Here is an 18,341-nt window from a genome sequence, read left to right as displayed (position 1 = left end):
TAAAAGCTTTTGTCAGGCAGCCCGATGTTAGTATGCATGAGTAAATCTTGGTCAGCCATTTCTTCATTTCCTTCCCACATCGAGCCTGGAATTCAGGGTGCATTCCATCACAAGCAAGCGCCTTACCCGTTTTAACATCACTGAGAGCAGCTTCTAGTGCTTCAATTGTGAAGCTCCGAAAGTTCTCAGTTTCTTGAGGTGTTGTTCGCTGTATGTTCCTGTATTCCCTTTTTACTTTTTGTATGTGGTGTTTGTCTCATGGTGCTCTAGATAGTGATACAATTCGACTTGCTTTCTGGTCTGGTAGCACTGTACGAGCTACTTTGATTGGTGGTTTACTTCCCCCCAACTTCTTTAGTAAGCTCCAAGCATTTCTGCTTGACTTCTTAAAATCCATTTCAGCAGTTGTCTTAATCCATCTATTTCTTCGAGCCTCATCCAGTGTCTGTAGCAGTTAATGGGCTACGTCTGTATCACCATGTTTTACGTATGTCTCATAAAGTTTCTCACAATCTTTGTTCCAGTCCGGAATGTATTCCTTGCGGTACCCACATGGGATACACTTTTTTGCTGTTGCAATCACTGCACCTACAAATCTGTTGTAATTTTTAGGTGTTACTGGGATCCATCTTACGACCTTGTCAAGTTCTTGGGAGAACAGTTCCCAGTTTGCCTTTTGAAAATTCCATCTAGGGCTTGGTATAGATCGGATCACCTGGATTTGTATGCCTATTTCATATATGACTGTACGATGTTGACTGCATGGGAAATCTGGTAGAATCATTCTGGTTGTGCTAATTGGCTGGCCACTGTGATTCTGGGTGGAGAAACATAGATCTGAGTCTGAGGTCTGAGATTTGAGTCTCTACCCCATGCTGCTGATCTGAAAGTTCCCTTATCCTTTGCATCAAATATGAGACTTAAGCTGTTTTCTTCCATCCAGTCTGTGAGTGCAATGCCATTCTGGTCACTGATGTTGTATTTCCACATTGTATGGTAACTATTGAAATCTCCCAAGTAGAGAGCTGGATGGCGGAGTGGGGTCAGTACCTCTGGAGGCCATTGGATGAGTGGAGGTTTGTAAACATTAGTTATTGAAACTTCTTCCACTTTTATAGTGACAGTGTGGATTCCACTTTAAATGCCAGAGTTCAATACTTGGGCATTTTCTATGTTGCTGCGGATATAAGTAGCACATCCATGTGACTGATGATATGTCGCACCTAGTTTCTCGTATCCTGGTTTTCTGTCTCTTGCCTTAAGATCGGCCACACTAGTGACATGAGTCTCTTGTATAGCAACAACATCAATGTTCCTCTCATGGAGAGGAAGTCAATATCACTGAGGAATTAAGAGTTGTTGTAAGAAGATTCACTCTCTCACTGTGTAGAGGGATAAAATAGAATGATGGTGCACTGCTTGTTGTACTTCTTCAAAACTCAAAATAACTGTGGTGTAGAAAGAAAATTCAGTCCCAGATGTTCATGATTAAAGGTACAGTGGACTACAGGATTCCCTGGAATTGCAACAGAACTGGTGATTTATTTTCATAGGATGGTAAACTTTTTTTGTTTGGAGAAGTGCCATCAATGACAAGTTTTGAGTAATGCATGCATTTACCTAACTGCCACATTAATTTTTTCCTTTTTGCCAAAATACAGTATAAATTGCACAAACTCATCTTTCAGTAGAAATTACAACAGATTTTTGAAACATGGTGTCTTATTAAAAAAGCAAGAGATGACCAAAGAGATCCACACCTTACAAAAACCTCAGTGTGTCAATTTGCTACAATTTAAGAGAAGAAATTTGTTTACTCTCATACTAAAAAATTATCTTTGCACTAGCTATCAATGAATTTCAAAAATTACATTACTGGGTTGAGAAAAAAGTAAAATAAAAACTGTAGCTTTGGCCATTACAAGGCAGATAAAAAAGTTCCCATGTTAAACATGTAGCAAAATTCTCCTCATTGTCTGCTATCTTTTGCCAAAATATTAGCGACATGTTGAACCTTTAGGAGATGTGAGGTATGTTACGAATATTTCACTCTCGTGCGCATGCTGTTGGAATTGAATGTGCTACATAAATTAAATTTTCTTGGGATTGGAGACAGACCTACCTCCTCCCAAGTCTAAAGAAAAATTGAATAACTTAGCTAAATTTCATTTGCAGCAACATGGGGTGCAATATGCACCAAACACAAAATTATAATAACCTCTGTTTTCCATTGCAAACTTTTTGAATTTTTCACAGTGTTGTACTTAAAAGCGAATATCGTGTAAAGTATCACTATTATTGAAATTTTGGGGCTTCACAATGAAGCTGACGGACAAAACTATATGTAATGTAAAAATCATTTTTTTTACGGATAGTTTCTGCAAAATAGTGACAGATCGGCTATAGAGCTAACGGAATGTATGTGTTGCTCTACCTGTAATGGCACTGCAGCAAGGCTAACCAGCATTCTGTGTGCACCTGTAGGTGCATATAGCTGAGCTGGAGAGTGCAGTGAGACTTCTGCCTTTCCTTCTGTTCTTACACTTACTCACAGAAGCTCTGTGAGAGTGAAAAACTAGCTAGCTTAAGGATGGTGTGGCTGGCACTCATCCTCAGAAGTTTTCTACTGTTGATTATACCATTTCTATGCTTATGTATACTTAAATGTGACTGTCTATTAATACTCTTGTTCTTTGTTGTCACACTATTAGTTGTCTTACATTAAGACACAGTTGATGTCAAGTGTGGTGTTCACTTCCGTATGCTCTATTTCTTTGGCTGTCCCTTGTTCTCATACCTTTGGAGGTAGTGCTCAAGTCTCTCCTTGAGTGAGCAGCAGCAGGCTCTTACAGGTCCTATTACAAATTTGTCAACCACACTAACTGTGCAGGCTTCTATGCCATTGGCGTACCTGCCGCCCCTCCTCCCCTCTTAGTATGATTTGCCCTCAGAAGCGGCTTTGGCAACACTTTCTCACTTTCTATGTCACTGATGTTAACATACGTAAGGCTTTCTTTCTTGGATCTCCCTTCGGATTTACCAGTTGTTGTGCCATTTAGCCCTGCTCAAAGGACCAGTGTCAATTTCATTCAACAAAATGTGTAAGCTGTTGTCATTATCACCATAAATGCTCACATGTTACTGCAGCGCATCTTGAGTTCTATCATTGTCATAAACAGCCCCAACAGTCCTACTGGGCTGTGATGGCTGAACTCCATGGCCTCAGTTGCATATGTCAGTTTATTACCAGTGTCCATCGGATTCCTATGCTGAATCTATGGTCCGGACACAATCATTCGGTTGGTCAGTGAGTCGACATGCTCTCCAGTGCAAAAATCCTTCTTTGGCTGTGTTTATCTCCCAAATGTACAAGGTGTCTCATGCTGCTGGCAGTCAGATTGAAGCTACGTGTGAAGTAGCCACACTGGTCATCAGGTGTCAGTTCTCGGGGGAGGATGAAGTGACGGTTGGACAGATGCTGCTTCCATGCCACTCTGAACAGTGATGTGCCCTACAACAACAACAACAACAACAACAACAACAACAACTGCTACAGCAGTGGCAGCACTTGGGGCTGCCATCTCACCCATAGTGTTCCATATGACATGACAGGAGCTGCATTCCCTAATTGTTGGGGGTCATGCAGCTGCTGTAGAAAAGCCATGTAGCATCTGTGTGTCTCTCCAAGTCTTCTCCTGCAGATGTGGACATCAATTTTAATTGTATCTCTCCAATGCTTGCACATACTAAGAAACTGTTCTTTGAAGTGTGAGCAATGGACAAAGTGCTTTGCCTGCAAGTGTACATGGGAGCAGCTGTGACATTGTTGAACTCACAAACTTCTGTGGACCTAGGATCTCTGCCATTGCCTCCTGTTACTCAATGGCCGGTGAGTTGCAATAAGCAGCATATTTCAAGTATGGGCCAATTTATGGCTCCCACTGCAGATAAATTAGTGCTTCATTCCTCAACTATTTTTAGTGGCTGGTGCTGACAATTTGTTTGGTTTTAATTCTTTAAATTCTTTTGTTTTTTCTATTGTGGATGCAATGCATCTCGTTTCCAATCAGGTCCCTTACCAACAAATTAGATTCTCTGTGATTAGAGTTCTAGCCCCCTTTTTTGGGTGTGTTAGGTTGAGCCACTAATTTTATGGCCCACATTACTCTGAAACTTACACCATAGCCATGTTCTTTAGTGAACGCCCTATTCCAGTGGCCTTGGGCCTTGCGTGATGAAGTGAAGTCAGTTGGGCAGAATGATGCCTTTTGAGGTTATTCTAGTCTAGTGAGTGGTCTGCCCCCCTTGTTACTGTTAAAAAACCACACACACACACACACACACACACACACACACACACACAAACACACAAACACACAACTGAGTGGTCAGCTTCGCCTCTGTGGTGATGTTAAAGTGTCTATTAATGCTCAATCTATCACTGGCACCTATCCTTTGGTCCTGTCAGGACAAGTAATCGGCTTAAGTCACTGGGGGCCAGTTTATTTCTAAAACTGGTTTTTCTGAAGCCTGTTTATAGGTTGCATTGGATGACAATTAGAAACAGTTTCGTGTGGTTAACATGTCCTTTGGGTTGTACCAATATCAGAGCCTCCCATTAGGTGTGGCCGCACTTCTTATTGGTTGTTGATTGTCGATGCCTTCTCTTAATTTCCATACATTGTCAGCTACCCTTAGATGTCAGCCGTGGCTATGGTTCAGACCCTTTCCAAAAAACTTTTGTTTTAAAGGAGTTCCATATAAATTTCTGGCAGATAATGGTCTGCAGTTTTGTCTCAGACCTTCCACGATTTCTTTGCCCATCAAGGCATTCGTCATGTGACTGCTCCTCCACCCCAAATCTAATGGTGAGGTGGAATGTCTCTTCTGCACTTATAAGGTTCAAATGAAGAAATATGTTGCAGACTCTTCCACACAACACCTTCATGCACTTGTTGAGTTCTTACAGTTTTACAACAATGGGGGATTGGAGCCCAGCTGGGATGCTGTGTGATTCACTGCTTGCTCTACAATCTGGGGACGGGATTTGACCACAGACCAAAATGGATTCCAGCCACTGACCACAGCTGTGCAGCCACCATCTCTATGGTGTGCACTAATGATGGGCTGGTGGCACATCATCATGATCAGCTGCTTCTTCATGCCATGGTCAGAGTGACAGGGCCTCCACCTCCCCTTCCTTCCACAGCACCTGTACAGGTCTTGTGGGACATCTCTTCTGTGTGGGTAGACACAACCTCCTTGTGGATGTCACCACCTCCTGCCTCTCCTCTGGGATCCAGTGCCCAGATGCCTGCTGCCAGCCCAACCTGTGAGGCTCCGCTGCCATCAACTGCACGAGCGCCATTGAGTTCCTCAAAGCTGGTGTCCCTGGCATCCACTGCCAAAAGTGCTGACCCTTCACTGTTAGCACAGTTCCACTGCATCTTGGTTCGGGGCTTGGAAATACTTCCTCTGCCCTCATTGCCCAGGCTCTCTTCTGGTACTATGCGGAAGAGCAGCTGCCGCATGTGTCCGCAGCAACACCACTTCCAGCCCTACTCACTAAATCTGGCCCGGACTCTTCTACTGCCACCATCACCACCTGCGGTGAAGGCTGCAGACACCATGGACGTGTCAACAGTTATCCAGATGCCTATATCAGAGGAGCACCCTTTCCACAAGGGGGGAAGGGGTACTGTAATCCTGTACATCATACTTGGATATGGGCTTCTGGCATGCCCACCAGCACATTACATTCAAATACTCTGCCATGAGCATTGTGTATGCCACCCACCAGAGGCTGTTCACAACTTGTGTTCACAGCACAGCATCTGCTACACAATCTATCAGAGCTCTTTCCTATATGAGGACAGCACAACAGGTGCTTGTCCTTAGAAGTGTTCTTCTGCCGGTTGTACTGTTTCTAGGCTTGTGAGTACCTGAATATGGATAACAAACTCTTGTTCTATGTGGCTGCACTATTACTTGTGTCTTACGTTAAGCAGTATCACGTGTTTTCCACCCTCATGATCACAGAAGTTGTGAAGCTAGCACAGTGCATACTATGTTGGATGACTCATGACACTATCTACAAATAAGTTCATTCTCTCAAGTTTGACAGTGCTCTTCATCCTCAGTCAGCAAGACCTGCCTAACTTAAGGAATCGTGTGGAACCAGAAAGCATTTTCTTAGTCCATATTTCTAGTAATAACTTACGTACACACATTCAGAGAACATTTATGTTCATATTGTATATACTAGGATGCATATGGACCCATGTATTTTTAACAGGCAGTGGATAAACATAAACTTGAATAGTGTAATCAAAAAAGGAAATCTGTTTTATTTATAACAATAGATACATAATAGCAAGAACATATGGTCAGAGCGACAAGTCCAAGTATTAATCCACACTCGTAATGATGAATAATTGTCTCTGAGCATATTTTGTCACAACTGTATGTTTGTGTATGTTTTAATTATCTAACTTACATTCATTAAATAATACTCCATAGTTGTACTACAGCTTTAACATCAGCTGTATGTATGCACACATAAAATTAAAGTTGATCAAGTAGGTGTTGAAGACTTAATCTATAACTTGGAATGCTATGTTACTGTATCAATTCCCAAAAAAATTGAGAGGTATAATGATTAAAAATTTTACATGCTTACACAGGTTGAAGCTGGGCTTCTCAACTATATTTTGGAATTTTGATGGGCTGCACATTGTAATGGCAACCTGGGTCTCCATGCAACTTGCAGTATTTGCACTGTTCATTGCATTCTGTCACTGGGCATCATTTCGTGTTTCATTGTCTATTTCTGGTAAGTTGTCAAAATTTATAAATGGAACCAAACGTAAAATGAAATTCTTAAAAATAATATATTTCTAGACTTGCAGCAAGTTACTGTATTTACGTTTACTACACGTTCATTTACAAACAAAATAAGCCTATGAGACACAGTAGATAAGTTAGGAGATGCTGCCAAATAATGCAATTCAGTATTTGTGGCCAACCAGCTTGTAAATTATTTTCTGTTTTAAATGTTGGTTTCTTAGAATATTTTAAAAAAAAATATATGATTCAGTGGGCGAGAAATCTGCTGCATTTTCTTATAAGCTTGCTAACAAGAATCTAAATATAAAATTGTCTGAAATTATCAATCAGTGATCTTCATTAGCTAATGTTCCTTTCTTCTGTACCCATTCTAATTCTTGTTACTCATTTCTCCCACTACAACACTGATCTTTAATACTCTCTATCCTCTGATTGTGAAGATAGGAGGAAAAAAACCATAACAGTGTAGTAAAAAATGCTTCTCCTATAACAAACACAAGTGAATTTCAGAGTTGAAGTTTAAATATTTCTTTCTACTCTTTTCTGAAAAAAATGTTGATATTTCTTGCACATTTTGTGATAATGTAATCTATGCCATAAATATCACTTTGTAGATCATCATACCCATGTACCCTGAATTTCCTTTACAATACTCATGGAACTTGCATAAGAAGGGTAGTGTCTCATGCTTCCTGCAGCCATTGTTCCAGATGTAGTTTGAATGTTATTTATAGTTAAAACAATATCCTTCTGTCAATTACAGGCCTATTTACTACTCATTTAATAAAATATGTATCAAATAATACAGTTTTTATTCCATAGATGAAATAACATTCAATCTTTAATGACCATCTATCAAAATGATAACAAAAAGCAGTGATAAAGTAGACAAGGGAATTTTACTAATTTACAAATCTTTAACATATTGCAGCGTGTCAGCAACTGTGAAATGTACAACAATTAAACAATTTTTTTTCAGCCTTCAGTTGCAAATTACCTTGCAACTGAAGGCTGAAAAAAAATTGTTTAATTTTACTAATAGAGAAAAACGTCAGAAATTTTAATTATACCAGAAAAAGGAGACAGTAGTTCAAAGATACAGGGTGCATCTATAATATTCAATGATCATAACTATACAGGGTGAAAAGTATTTAAACCGACGAACTCTGGGTGGTTGTAGGGGACATCAAAACAAATATTTTTCCCTAATGTCATTTTTTTCTATGAGGAGTATTTGAACCGGTGGAGGCCGTATTACACTCTTCAGTTGTTAGAGGGCGTATTACGCTCTTCAGTCGTAGGCAACTGCTGCCCACCAGTGTAGTAGTGCATTGTCTCTGTTTACTAATGGAGTGATACACCTGGAGTGAGTACACTGACATGCTTGGTGTGTACTACGTAGCGCACCACAACGGACGAGCTGCACAGCGGGTTTATCAACAACATACTGTGGCAATATGGCGGCAAGTGTACACGTAACTTTAAACCGCTCTGCAGTTTTTGAGGACTTAATTTCAATCAAGTGTATTGTTTGTGACGAAATAGTGCTAAATGGAATTAGAATATGCGTGTTTAAACATAAATGGTGCCATTCACACTGCTATGCTCAAGAAGATTTACAAATACAGTGTAAATGTGACATAGAGTGTAACGGCCGCGAGATCGCGAGTGAAAAGTGCTACGCGGGAATAGAAGACAGCGTGCATGACGAACTTCAAAAAGAACTTGACATTATAAAAAAATATATAAAAACAATGGAAAATTTGGTAGTAACCATAGGGGAACTGTCTGAATCGTCAAGGCAACAAGATCTCATTAATGCTAGCCATAAAATTCGTTGGTCTGCACAACCAAATGTACAAAGTGTAAACAGTACGACTGTAACTAGAAATATGAACGAACTGATCACTCAAAAAGACACAAGTGAATTAAACGCAAGAAAAGAAAGTGTTAATAGTGCATTTATGGATAAAAATATGAACAAACTATCCACACAAAAATATACAAGTGGATTAAACGGAGAAAAACACAAGGTAAATATTCGTAAAGAAAAAAAAGTAAACAACCCCGTTATGCATAAGCAAGGACACATGCAACAGGCATATATTTTTGCAGATAGTCATGGGAGAGGAGTTACGGAAATTATGAGAAGAAATCACCCAGACCTTAATGTAACAGGCATCATCAAACCAGGCGCGCCATTACGCGAAATTCTGAAAAGCAGTGACAACATATTAACGACGGGTAACAGCTGCATCATAATAGGAGGCGCAAATGATGTTTACTGTAATGAAACTTGCCGTGCAACGAGAATCCTAAAGGAAACAATCAGAAGGATGCCTCGAGTGCATTTCTACATTGTTAGTATCCCCAGGAGACACGATCTGATGGAAAACTCGTGCGTAAACATCGAGATTGTTACAGCAAACAGGCTATTTGAGAAAATATGTAGAGGTTTCCAGAATACGACTTTCGTAGAGATAAACAGTGTTCACAGAGAGCACTTCACAAGACATGGTCTCCACATGAACATAAAAGGGAAAAAGATTATTAGTGCCGAAATACTTAAATTTATTAATGAGTCATCTGTAATGGAAGTGTCTCCAATCCCAATTCCGCCAAAACAAGAGTGGTCTGTAGCAGTGGAACCATCATTATCTGCAGTAAAGCTACAACAAACACAAGTAGCAGCAGCAAAGGCTCAGATATTCTCAGCAGCAGTGTCAGATAAACCAATAGCAGCAGAATCACCACAATCATCAGCAGAGCTGTCGTCATCAGCAACAGCATCCAGAACAGCAGACCCCATAATACTACCTCAAGGCAATGAAAATGCATGTGAGGAAAACATACAAAGGTCATTAGCAGCAGCAGCTAACAAAGAAGGGCAGTCACCAAGTCGGGGAGCACAGGAGCCACCAGCAACAGCAACCACACAGAAGAGGTACCTGAGGCCTGGGAGAGCAACAGCAGAAGCAGCTTCCAATCAAGACAGATGCTTGAGAACTAGGAGACCTGCTACACTAAGTGAGGATTTTTTATGGTACCGAGTAAGCAGAAAGAGAACATGGAAAAAGATGTAAGTAAAACTGTCCATCTTAAATACCAGTGTGACAATAGTGAGAGGAATATAAACACCGGACAAAGATACGATCCAGGTTTAATGACACAAACTGAAAAAAATCACTGCATAGTACCAGAAGCAAAGGGAGCAAGTGAAGTGCTTAGTATATTACAGGAAGGGGAACTATTACATTTAAAGCCAACTGTTAGAATACTTCACCAAAATGTTCAATACATAAACAATAAAACAGAGGAACTAGAGGTAATATTACAGGAGTATAGGCCAAACATTCTAGTAGTTACAGAACATGGGCTAAAAGAAAATCACATAGGAATGTACAACTTGAAGAATTATGTGAAAGTAGCCAGTTTTTGCAGAACTTCCTATAAAGGTGGTGGGGTTGCCATTTTTTCTAACTATAAATCAACTAAAGCCATAAATATAACAAAATATGCTATAGAATTGAGCTTTGAAGCTACAGCACTGGAAACTAAAATTGCTGGGAATTTATGTTGTGTATTAGGTTTGTACCGTTCACCAAATGGTATAATTAAAACCTTCTTTGAACAGCTGGAAGCTATAATCCAACACCTCTCAAAAACATATGCTTATTTGATCATTATAGGAGATCTGAACATAGACACGAGTAAAAATACAGACGATACTAAGACCCTACTGGACGTATTGTGCATATACAATCTAAAAATAAAAATAGATAAACCAACCAGAGTAACAAAGCATAGTGAAACTATTATTGATCATGTAATAACAAATATTCCTACATGCTATTGTGACACACAGGTAATAAACTCCACATTAGCAGACCATTTTGCAGTCATGATAGACATAAATATAAAGACTAGTGATTCAGTGCAGAAGATATGGGAGATGAGAAGACAGAACTACCCACATAACATAAATCTGCTAAAAAAGATGTTAGAGGCAGAAAACTGGGAAACAATATATGCAGCTAAAGATGCAAACACCAAATGGAACCAGTTTTATTCTTTATTCAATTATTATTATGATGTTACATGTCCTGTTAGTAAAAGGCTTGTCAAACAGCAACAAAAAAAGAAAAGCTGGGTGACTGGAGAAGTAATCCATGCCAGAAATAATCTGAGAGTGTATTATGACCTCTCCAAACAAAAAAATACTGAGGCCTACAACACACTGTATAAAATAAAAAAGAAAGAGTACTGTAGTTTTATCAGAGAAACTAAAGCATCATTCATCAGGATGTCTATAGATAAGGGAAAGAACTACTCAAAAGGTTTGTGGTCGTTCATTAATGAAGAGAGAGGAAAAGTAACAAATCGGGCAGAGGACATCTGCCCACTGATGAGCGGAAAAAGCAACGCAAACCCTCTCGAAGTAGCCAATACTTTTAACAGACATTATATTACTGTAGCAGACGAATTAATAAGTCAAAATAAAACAAATGCAGTAAATAAATTGTTAAACCCCCCACACACAAATCATACTATGGTTTTCACACCTACAACAGATGCAGAAGTGTCAAACCTAATAAAACAACTTAAAATTAAACATTCATCTGGCTTGGATGGTGTCACATCACATCTCATAAAGGAATGCAGGGAATGTATATTAAAACCATTGACACACATGCTGAATGCTGCGATAGAAGAAGGCATATTTCCAGATTCACTGAAAGTAAGTAAAGTGAAGCCAATATTTAAGAAAGGGAACAGGGATGAATTAGGAAATTACAGGCCAATATCATTGATCTCAACATTTGCTAAAATCTATGAAATGATAATAAAGAATAGAATTGTAAGTTTTATAACTAAGTACAGTATACTGCATTCATCACAACATGGTTTCAGAGAAGGGAAGTCAACAAAAACAGCATCAACAGACATAATTGAGCACATTCTTAATTTACTTGACAGGCAACAAAAAACTTGTGGGATTTTTATGGACCTATCTAAGGCATTTGATTGTGTGAACCACTCAAAATTAATGATGAAACTATATCAGTATGGAATTAGAGGAAAATGCTATGACATACTTAAATCATACATTACAAATAGGAAACAATGCACAGAAATCAGACATACTAGTGGGGGAAATATAACAAACTACAGATCAGAATTACAAACAGTTAAACACGGTGTGCCGCAAGGGTCTGTGCTTGGGCCAATACTATTTATACTCTACGTAAATGACTTCCCTAGCTATATAAATCAGAAACTTATAATGTATGCTGATGACACAACAATCATTTGCACAGCTGACACAAAAGAGGAGCTTGAGAAGGAAGCACTCCTGACTATTGAAAATGCAAATAAATATTTAACACAAAACAACCTGTTTATGAATCAGTCTAAAACAATGAATGTAGTATTTCAGACCAAGCATAGTGAAAATTATAATATAAATGTTAATATAAATGGAAAGACTATTAAAGAAGTAACCAGCACAAATTTTCTAGGGACTATAATAGACAAACATTTGGCATGGGGGGAGCACATAGATGCACTGTGTAAAAAGATAAACAAACAGATCTTCATCATGCATAAAACAGCTAAGACTGTGGATAATAAAGTCCTCAGATCAATGTATTATGGACTTGTCTTCCCACATCTGTCTTATTCAGTTCATATATGGGGAAATGCACAAACTGGCTACCTAAAAAGAATATTCACAATTCAGAAAAGGGCAGTGAGATGCATTGCAAAAATACCACCAAGACAGACCTGTAGGCAAGCTTTTGTACACTATAATATTATGACAGTATATTCACTGTACATATACCAAAGCATAATGGCAGTAAGGTCAAATGATAAACACCTCCTAAATAAAGATGTACACGAACACGGTACAAGAGGAAATGAAAATTACTTCATGATAAACAGAAATCTAAAACTGTCTATGACTGCCCCAGAAGAAGCAGGCAAAAGGTTTTTTAATAAACTCCCCAAAATCATTAAAAAAGAAACAGATCTAAAATGTTTTAAAAATCATTTGAAACTATATCTCACAGAGAAATGTATATACAGTTTGAGTGAATACTAAGATGGTGTTGAAATACATCGTTACTGAAATGTACCTTTAAAATTATCATTTCTGTATGTTGTTTGGATTTTTGTGTACATATAATGTGAAACATGTAAAACCTTTGTATGATTATTGACTATTTCTGTTTAATTATTTGTATCATTTATATATAATGCAATCAAGTTTAATGTTAATAGGCTATTGTATGACACACCCAATACTCTCAGCTGGATTTTCAGCTGGAGTCCATGGGCAAAGAATAAATAAATAAATAAATAAATGTCCTAATCGCCGTATCCCGCATCATACGATCTTTGCTGCTGTGTACCAACGTCTGTGTGGGACCGGGTCATTTAGCAGATTACGTGGACAGGGAAGCTGTCGCACGGTAAGAACGCTGCAATTTGAGGAAGCTGTCTTGCAGCATGTGGAGCGGGATCCTTCAATTAGCACTCGTGCCATTGCACGTAACATGGGGATGAATCAGACGAATGTAAGAACAGTCCTTCGAGAGGAGTTTGCTACATCCATTTCACTTACAGCGTATCCACAACCTGGAACCAGTTGATTATCCACCCAGAGCACAGTTTTCGCAGTGATACCTACAATAGTGTGAAATGCATCCTACGTTTCAATCCTCTGTGTTGTTTACCAATGAAGCAACGTTCGGGCATGGTGGAGTCTTCAACATGCACAATTCATATGTTTGGAGTGAGGATAACCCACATGCCACAGTTACTAGCACTCTTCAAGTGCGGTTCTTCATTAATGTGTGGGTCAGTGTTGTTGGGGACTGTTTAATTGGGCCGTATCTGCTACCTAGGCCATTAAATGGCAGGCACTATTATAATTTTCTTGCCAGAGCATTGCCAGAATTTCTGGAAAATGTACCACTCGCCTACAAGACAATGCATGTGGTTCCAACATGACGGGGCGCCGGTACATTTCAGTCATTGTGTGCGTCGATTCCTGGACCGACAGTTCCCAGAAACGTGGATTGACAGGGGTGGTCCTGTACCATGGCCTGCTCGATCCCCAGATATATCCCCTCTGGACTTTTTTGTTGGTTTAATTAATTTGTTGCCAGAGAAATCTTCCTCTACCGGTTTAAATACTCATCGTAGGAAAAAATGACATTATGGAAAAAATGTTTTGGTAACAGAAACCAAAACATTGCATTAAAACAAACGTTCAGTGCATAGTGCTGTGGAATGTGGGAAAAACCGCAAATTGGCGTTCATAAGAAGAAGAACAACACCAAAAATGCAACAGGAGCATAATATGTAAGAAATTGTCCACGCAACCTGCCACTGATGATGCCTTGCAGAAAATAAAGGCGTATGGCACTAAAATTGTGTTTTATTCAGTTGCTGTCAGATGGTCCATAAGTAAAAATTATCAATATACCATAATATTACGCGCAACTGAGGAAGACAGGACTACAAAAGTTGAAGATGTCAAGACAAAAGCTATAAATACTTATGTTATACCAATATTGACCTACTCATTTGGAGTAGTGAAATGGAATAACACAGACCTAGAAGCACTCAATACAATTACACGATCACAATGCCACAAATATAGAATACATCACATACATTCAGCAACAGAAAGATTCATATTAAGCAGAAAGGAAGGAGGAAGGGGATTTATTGACATAAAAAACCTACATTATGGACAGGTAGACAATTTAAGAAAATTCTTTCTAGAACGAGCAGAAACTAGCAAAATACACAAAGCAATCACTCATATAAATACATCAGCTACACCATTGCAATTTCATAACCACTTCTACAACCCTTTAGATCACATAACATCAACAGATACGAAGAAAGTAAATTGGAAAAAGAAAACACTACTTGGCAAGCACCTGTATCATCTAACACAGCCACACATCGATCAAGACGCATCCAACACATGGCTAAGAAAAGGCAATATATATATAGTGAGATGAAAGTATTCATGATTGCAATAAAAGATCAAACAGTAAACACCAGATATTACAGCAAGCATATTATTAAAGATCCCAATACCACAACAGATAAATGCAGAATTTGCAAACAACAAATAGAAGCAGTAGATCACATCACAAGCGGATGTACAGTACTAGCAAATACAGAATACACCAGAAGACATGACAATGTAGCAAAAATAATACATCAACAACTTGCCATACAACATAAACTAATACAACAACACGTTCCCACATACAAGTATGCACCACAAAATGTACTGGAGAATGATGAATACAAATTATACTGGAACAGAACCATTATAACAGATAAAACAACACCACATAACAAACCTGACATCATACTCACCAATAAAAAGAAGAAATTAACACAACTAATCGAAATATCCATACCCAGTAAAACAAATATACAAAAGAAAACAGGAGAAAAAATTGAAAAATACATCCAACTGGCTGAGGAAGTCAAGGACATGTGGCATCAGGATAAAGTTGACATTATACCAATTATACTATCAACTACAGGAGTCATACCACACAATATCCACCAACACATCAACACAATACAGCTACATCCAAACATCTATATACAACTACAGAAATCAGTAATTATTGATACATGTTCAGTTACCCGAAAGTTCCTAAATGCAATGTAACATATACCATACAGTTAAAACGAAGTCGCGCTTGATCAAGTTCCGCATAACTTTCCATTCTTAACCAGACATAACGTCTGAGAAAGGAAAGAAATAATAATAATAATAATATAATAATAATAATAATAATATATCTAAAAAGAAAGATGATGAGACTTACCAAACAAAAGCGCTGGCAGGTCGATAGACACACAAACAAACACAAATATACACACAAAATTCAAGCTTTCGCAACAAACTGTTGCCTCATCAGGAAAGAGGGAAGGAGAGGGAAAGACGAAAGGATGTGGGTTTTAAGGGAGAGGGTAAGGAGTCATTCCAATCCCGGGAGCGGAAAGACTTACCTTAGGGGGAAAAAAGGACAGGTATACACTCGCACACACACACATATCCATCCACACATACAGACACAAGCAGACATATTATAATAATAATAATAATAAACCCCGTGGAGGCCCGGGAAAAGAATAGGCCTCCGGTATGTTCTGCCAGTCGTAAAAGGCGACGAAAAGAACAAACCACTAATAGGGCTAACCCCCCTTTTAGTGTGATTACTTGATTCAGGACAGAACTAAAGAAGCCTCGGACAAGCGCCGTCATGGTCGGGGACGGCGCTTGAACCCTATGCCCGCCCACAATGGTAATGACACTGCTAGCCAACTGGAAACTGATTTAAATCCAAATAGAGGTGTTTTGCAGGATATGCTTCCTGCAACCACCCTAGAAGGAAAACAAAGACAGAGGATGAGATGGTCAGATGAAGTTAATCGACACCTCATGTTCTGTTATTACCAAGCAACAAACCTAGGAACCAACACAACTGGATACAGATCACAAGTATACACAACATTTATTACCAGATACCCAGAATTAAAATTTTTAACAGAACAACGTCTAGCTGATCAGATTCGTGTAATAATAAAAAATAACAGGATACCCCAGTCAGAATTAGAAAACATCAAACAACAAGTACAACAAATACTGGAACAAAATAATGTGCAATTAGAAGAAGAAAATACAGTAATGGACTCAAACATCCCAGAGCAAACAAACAAAGAACAACACGCATCAATTAAACAATCAGAGGAAAACGAAATCTTAAGACAGCCACCAGCACAAGCACAAATAGAACATGAAGTGACACACATGTTAGATATAGAAGAAAAATTTCAGTTGACATATATAGAATACAAAGACACAAATACAGACATTAGACCATTCTTGCATAGACCACCAAATAGCCCACAAGTCGAAACAACAATAAAAACTATCAACACAATCATACACAACAAAATAAATGAATACACAACTATGGAAGAGTTACAACTACTGGTTTATGTAGGAGCACTCACTACACTAAATATACACACTAGGCAGAGATCAGAACCAACCAACACACAGAAGAAACCCACAAAACCAGCATGGCAACACAGGCTACAGATCAGAATAGAAAAACTGAGAAAAGACGTCGGACAGCTAACACAATTTATAAGAAATGAAATATCAGACAAAAAACGAAAAAGGTTAGGTAAAATCTCACAACAAGAAGCAATAGAGCAATTAGATGAAAAGAAGCAAAAATTACAAGCTTTGGCGAAACGACTTAGAAGATACAAAAAAAGTGAAAATAGAAGGAAACAAAACCAAACATTCAACACAAACCAAAAGAAATTTTACCAAACAATAGATAACACACACATAAAAATAGACAATCCACCAAACATAACAGACATGGAACACTTCTGGAGCAACATATGGTCAAACCCGGTACAACATAACAGGCATGCACGGTGGATACAAGCAGAAACAGATACATACAAGATGATACCACAAATGCCTGAAGTGATAATTTTGCAACATGAAGTCACCCGAGCAATTAATTCTACGCACAATTGGAAAGCCCCTGGAAATGATAAAATAGCAAATTTCTGGCTAAAGAAGTTCACCTCAACACATTCACATCTAACTAAATTATTTAACAGTTACATTGCAGACCCATACATATTCCCTGATACACTTACACATGGAATAACTTATCTGAAACCTAAAGATCAAGCAGACACAGCAAACCCAGCTAAATATCGCCCCATAACATGCCTACCAACAATCTACAAAATATTAACTTCAGTCATTACACAGAAATTAATGACACATACAACACAGAACAAAATTATAAATGAAGAACAAAAAGGCTGCTGCAAAGGAGCGCGAGGATGTAAAGAGCAACTGATAATAGATGCAGAGGTGACATATCAAGCTAAAACTAAACAAAGGTCTCTACACTACGCATACATTGATTACCAAAAAGCTTTTGATAGTGTACCCCACTCATGGTTACTACAGATATTGTAAATATACAAAAGTAGATCCTAAATTGGTACAGTATCTAAACATAGTAATGAAAAACTGGAAAACCACACTTAATATCCAAACAAATTCAGATAATATCACATCACAGCCAATACAGATTAAGCGTGGAATATACCAAGGAGACTCATTAAGTCCTTTCTGGTTCTGTCTTGCTCTGAACCCACTATCCAACATGCTAAATAATTCAAATTATGGATATAATATTACTGGAACATACCCACACAAAATCACACATTTGCTATACATGGATGATCTAAAACTACTGGCAGCAACGAATCAACAACTCAACCAATTATTAAAGATAACAGAAGTATTCAGCAATGATATAAATATGGCTTTTGGAACAGACAAATGTAAGAAAAATAGCATAGTCAAGGGAAAACACACTAAACAAGAAGATTACATACTTGATAAC

The 18,341-nt window shown here is 38.4% G+C and overlaps 1 protein-coding gene across 1 annotated transcript in view; it reads left to right on the top strand.

The window, feature by feature from the left end:
* The window catches only part of LOC126235976 (sterol O-acyltransferase 2-like), a 227,644-nt gene that overhangs the window by 147,775 nt on the left and 61,528 nt on the right, over positions 1–18,341 (top strand). Inside the window, exon 5 of the mRNA XM_049944953.1 lies at positions 6,684–6,832. Coding sequence (XP_049800910.1) covers positions 6,684–6,832 — 149 coding nt within the window. The remainder of the gene's footprint in view (positions 1–6,683; positions 6,833–18,341) is intronic.

Source organism: Schistocerca nitens, chromosome 2 (assembly GCF_023898315.1).
Source record: "Schistocerca nitens isolate TAMUIC-IGC-003100 chromosome 2, iqSchNite1.1, whole genome shotgun sequence".
NCBI lineage: Eukaryota > Metazoa > Arthropoda > Insecta > Orthoptera > Acrididae > Schistocerca > Schistocerca nitens.
Note: the sequence above shows the minus strand (reverse complement) of the source record. Positions and strands in the feature narration are given on the sequence as shown.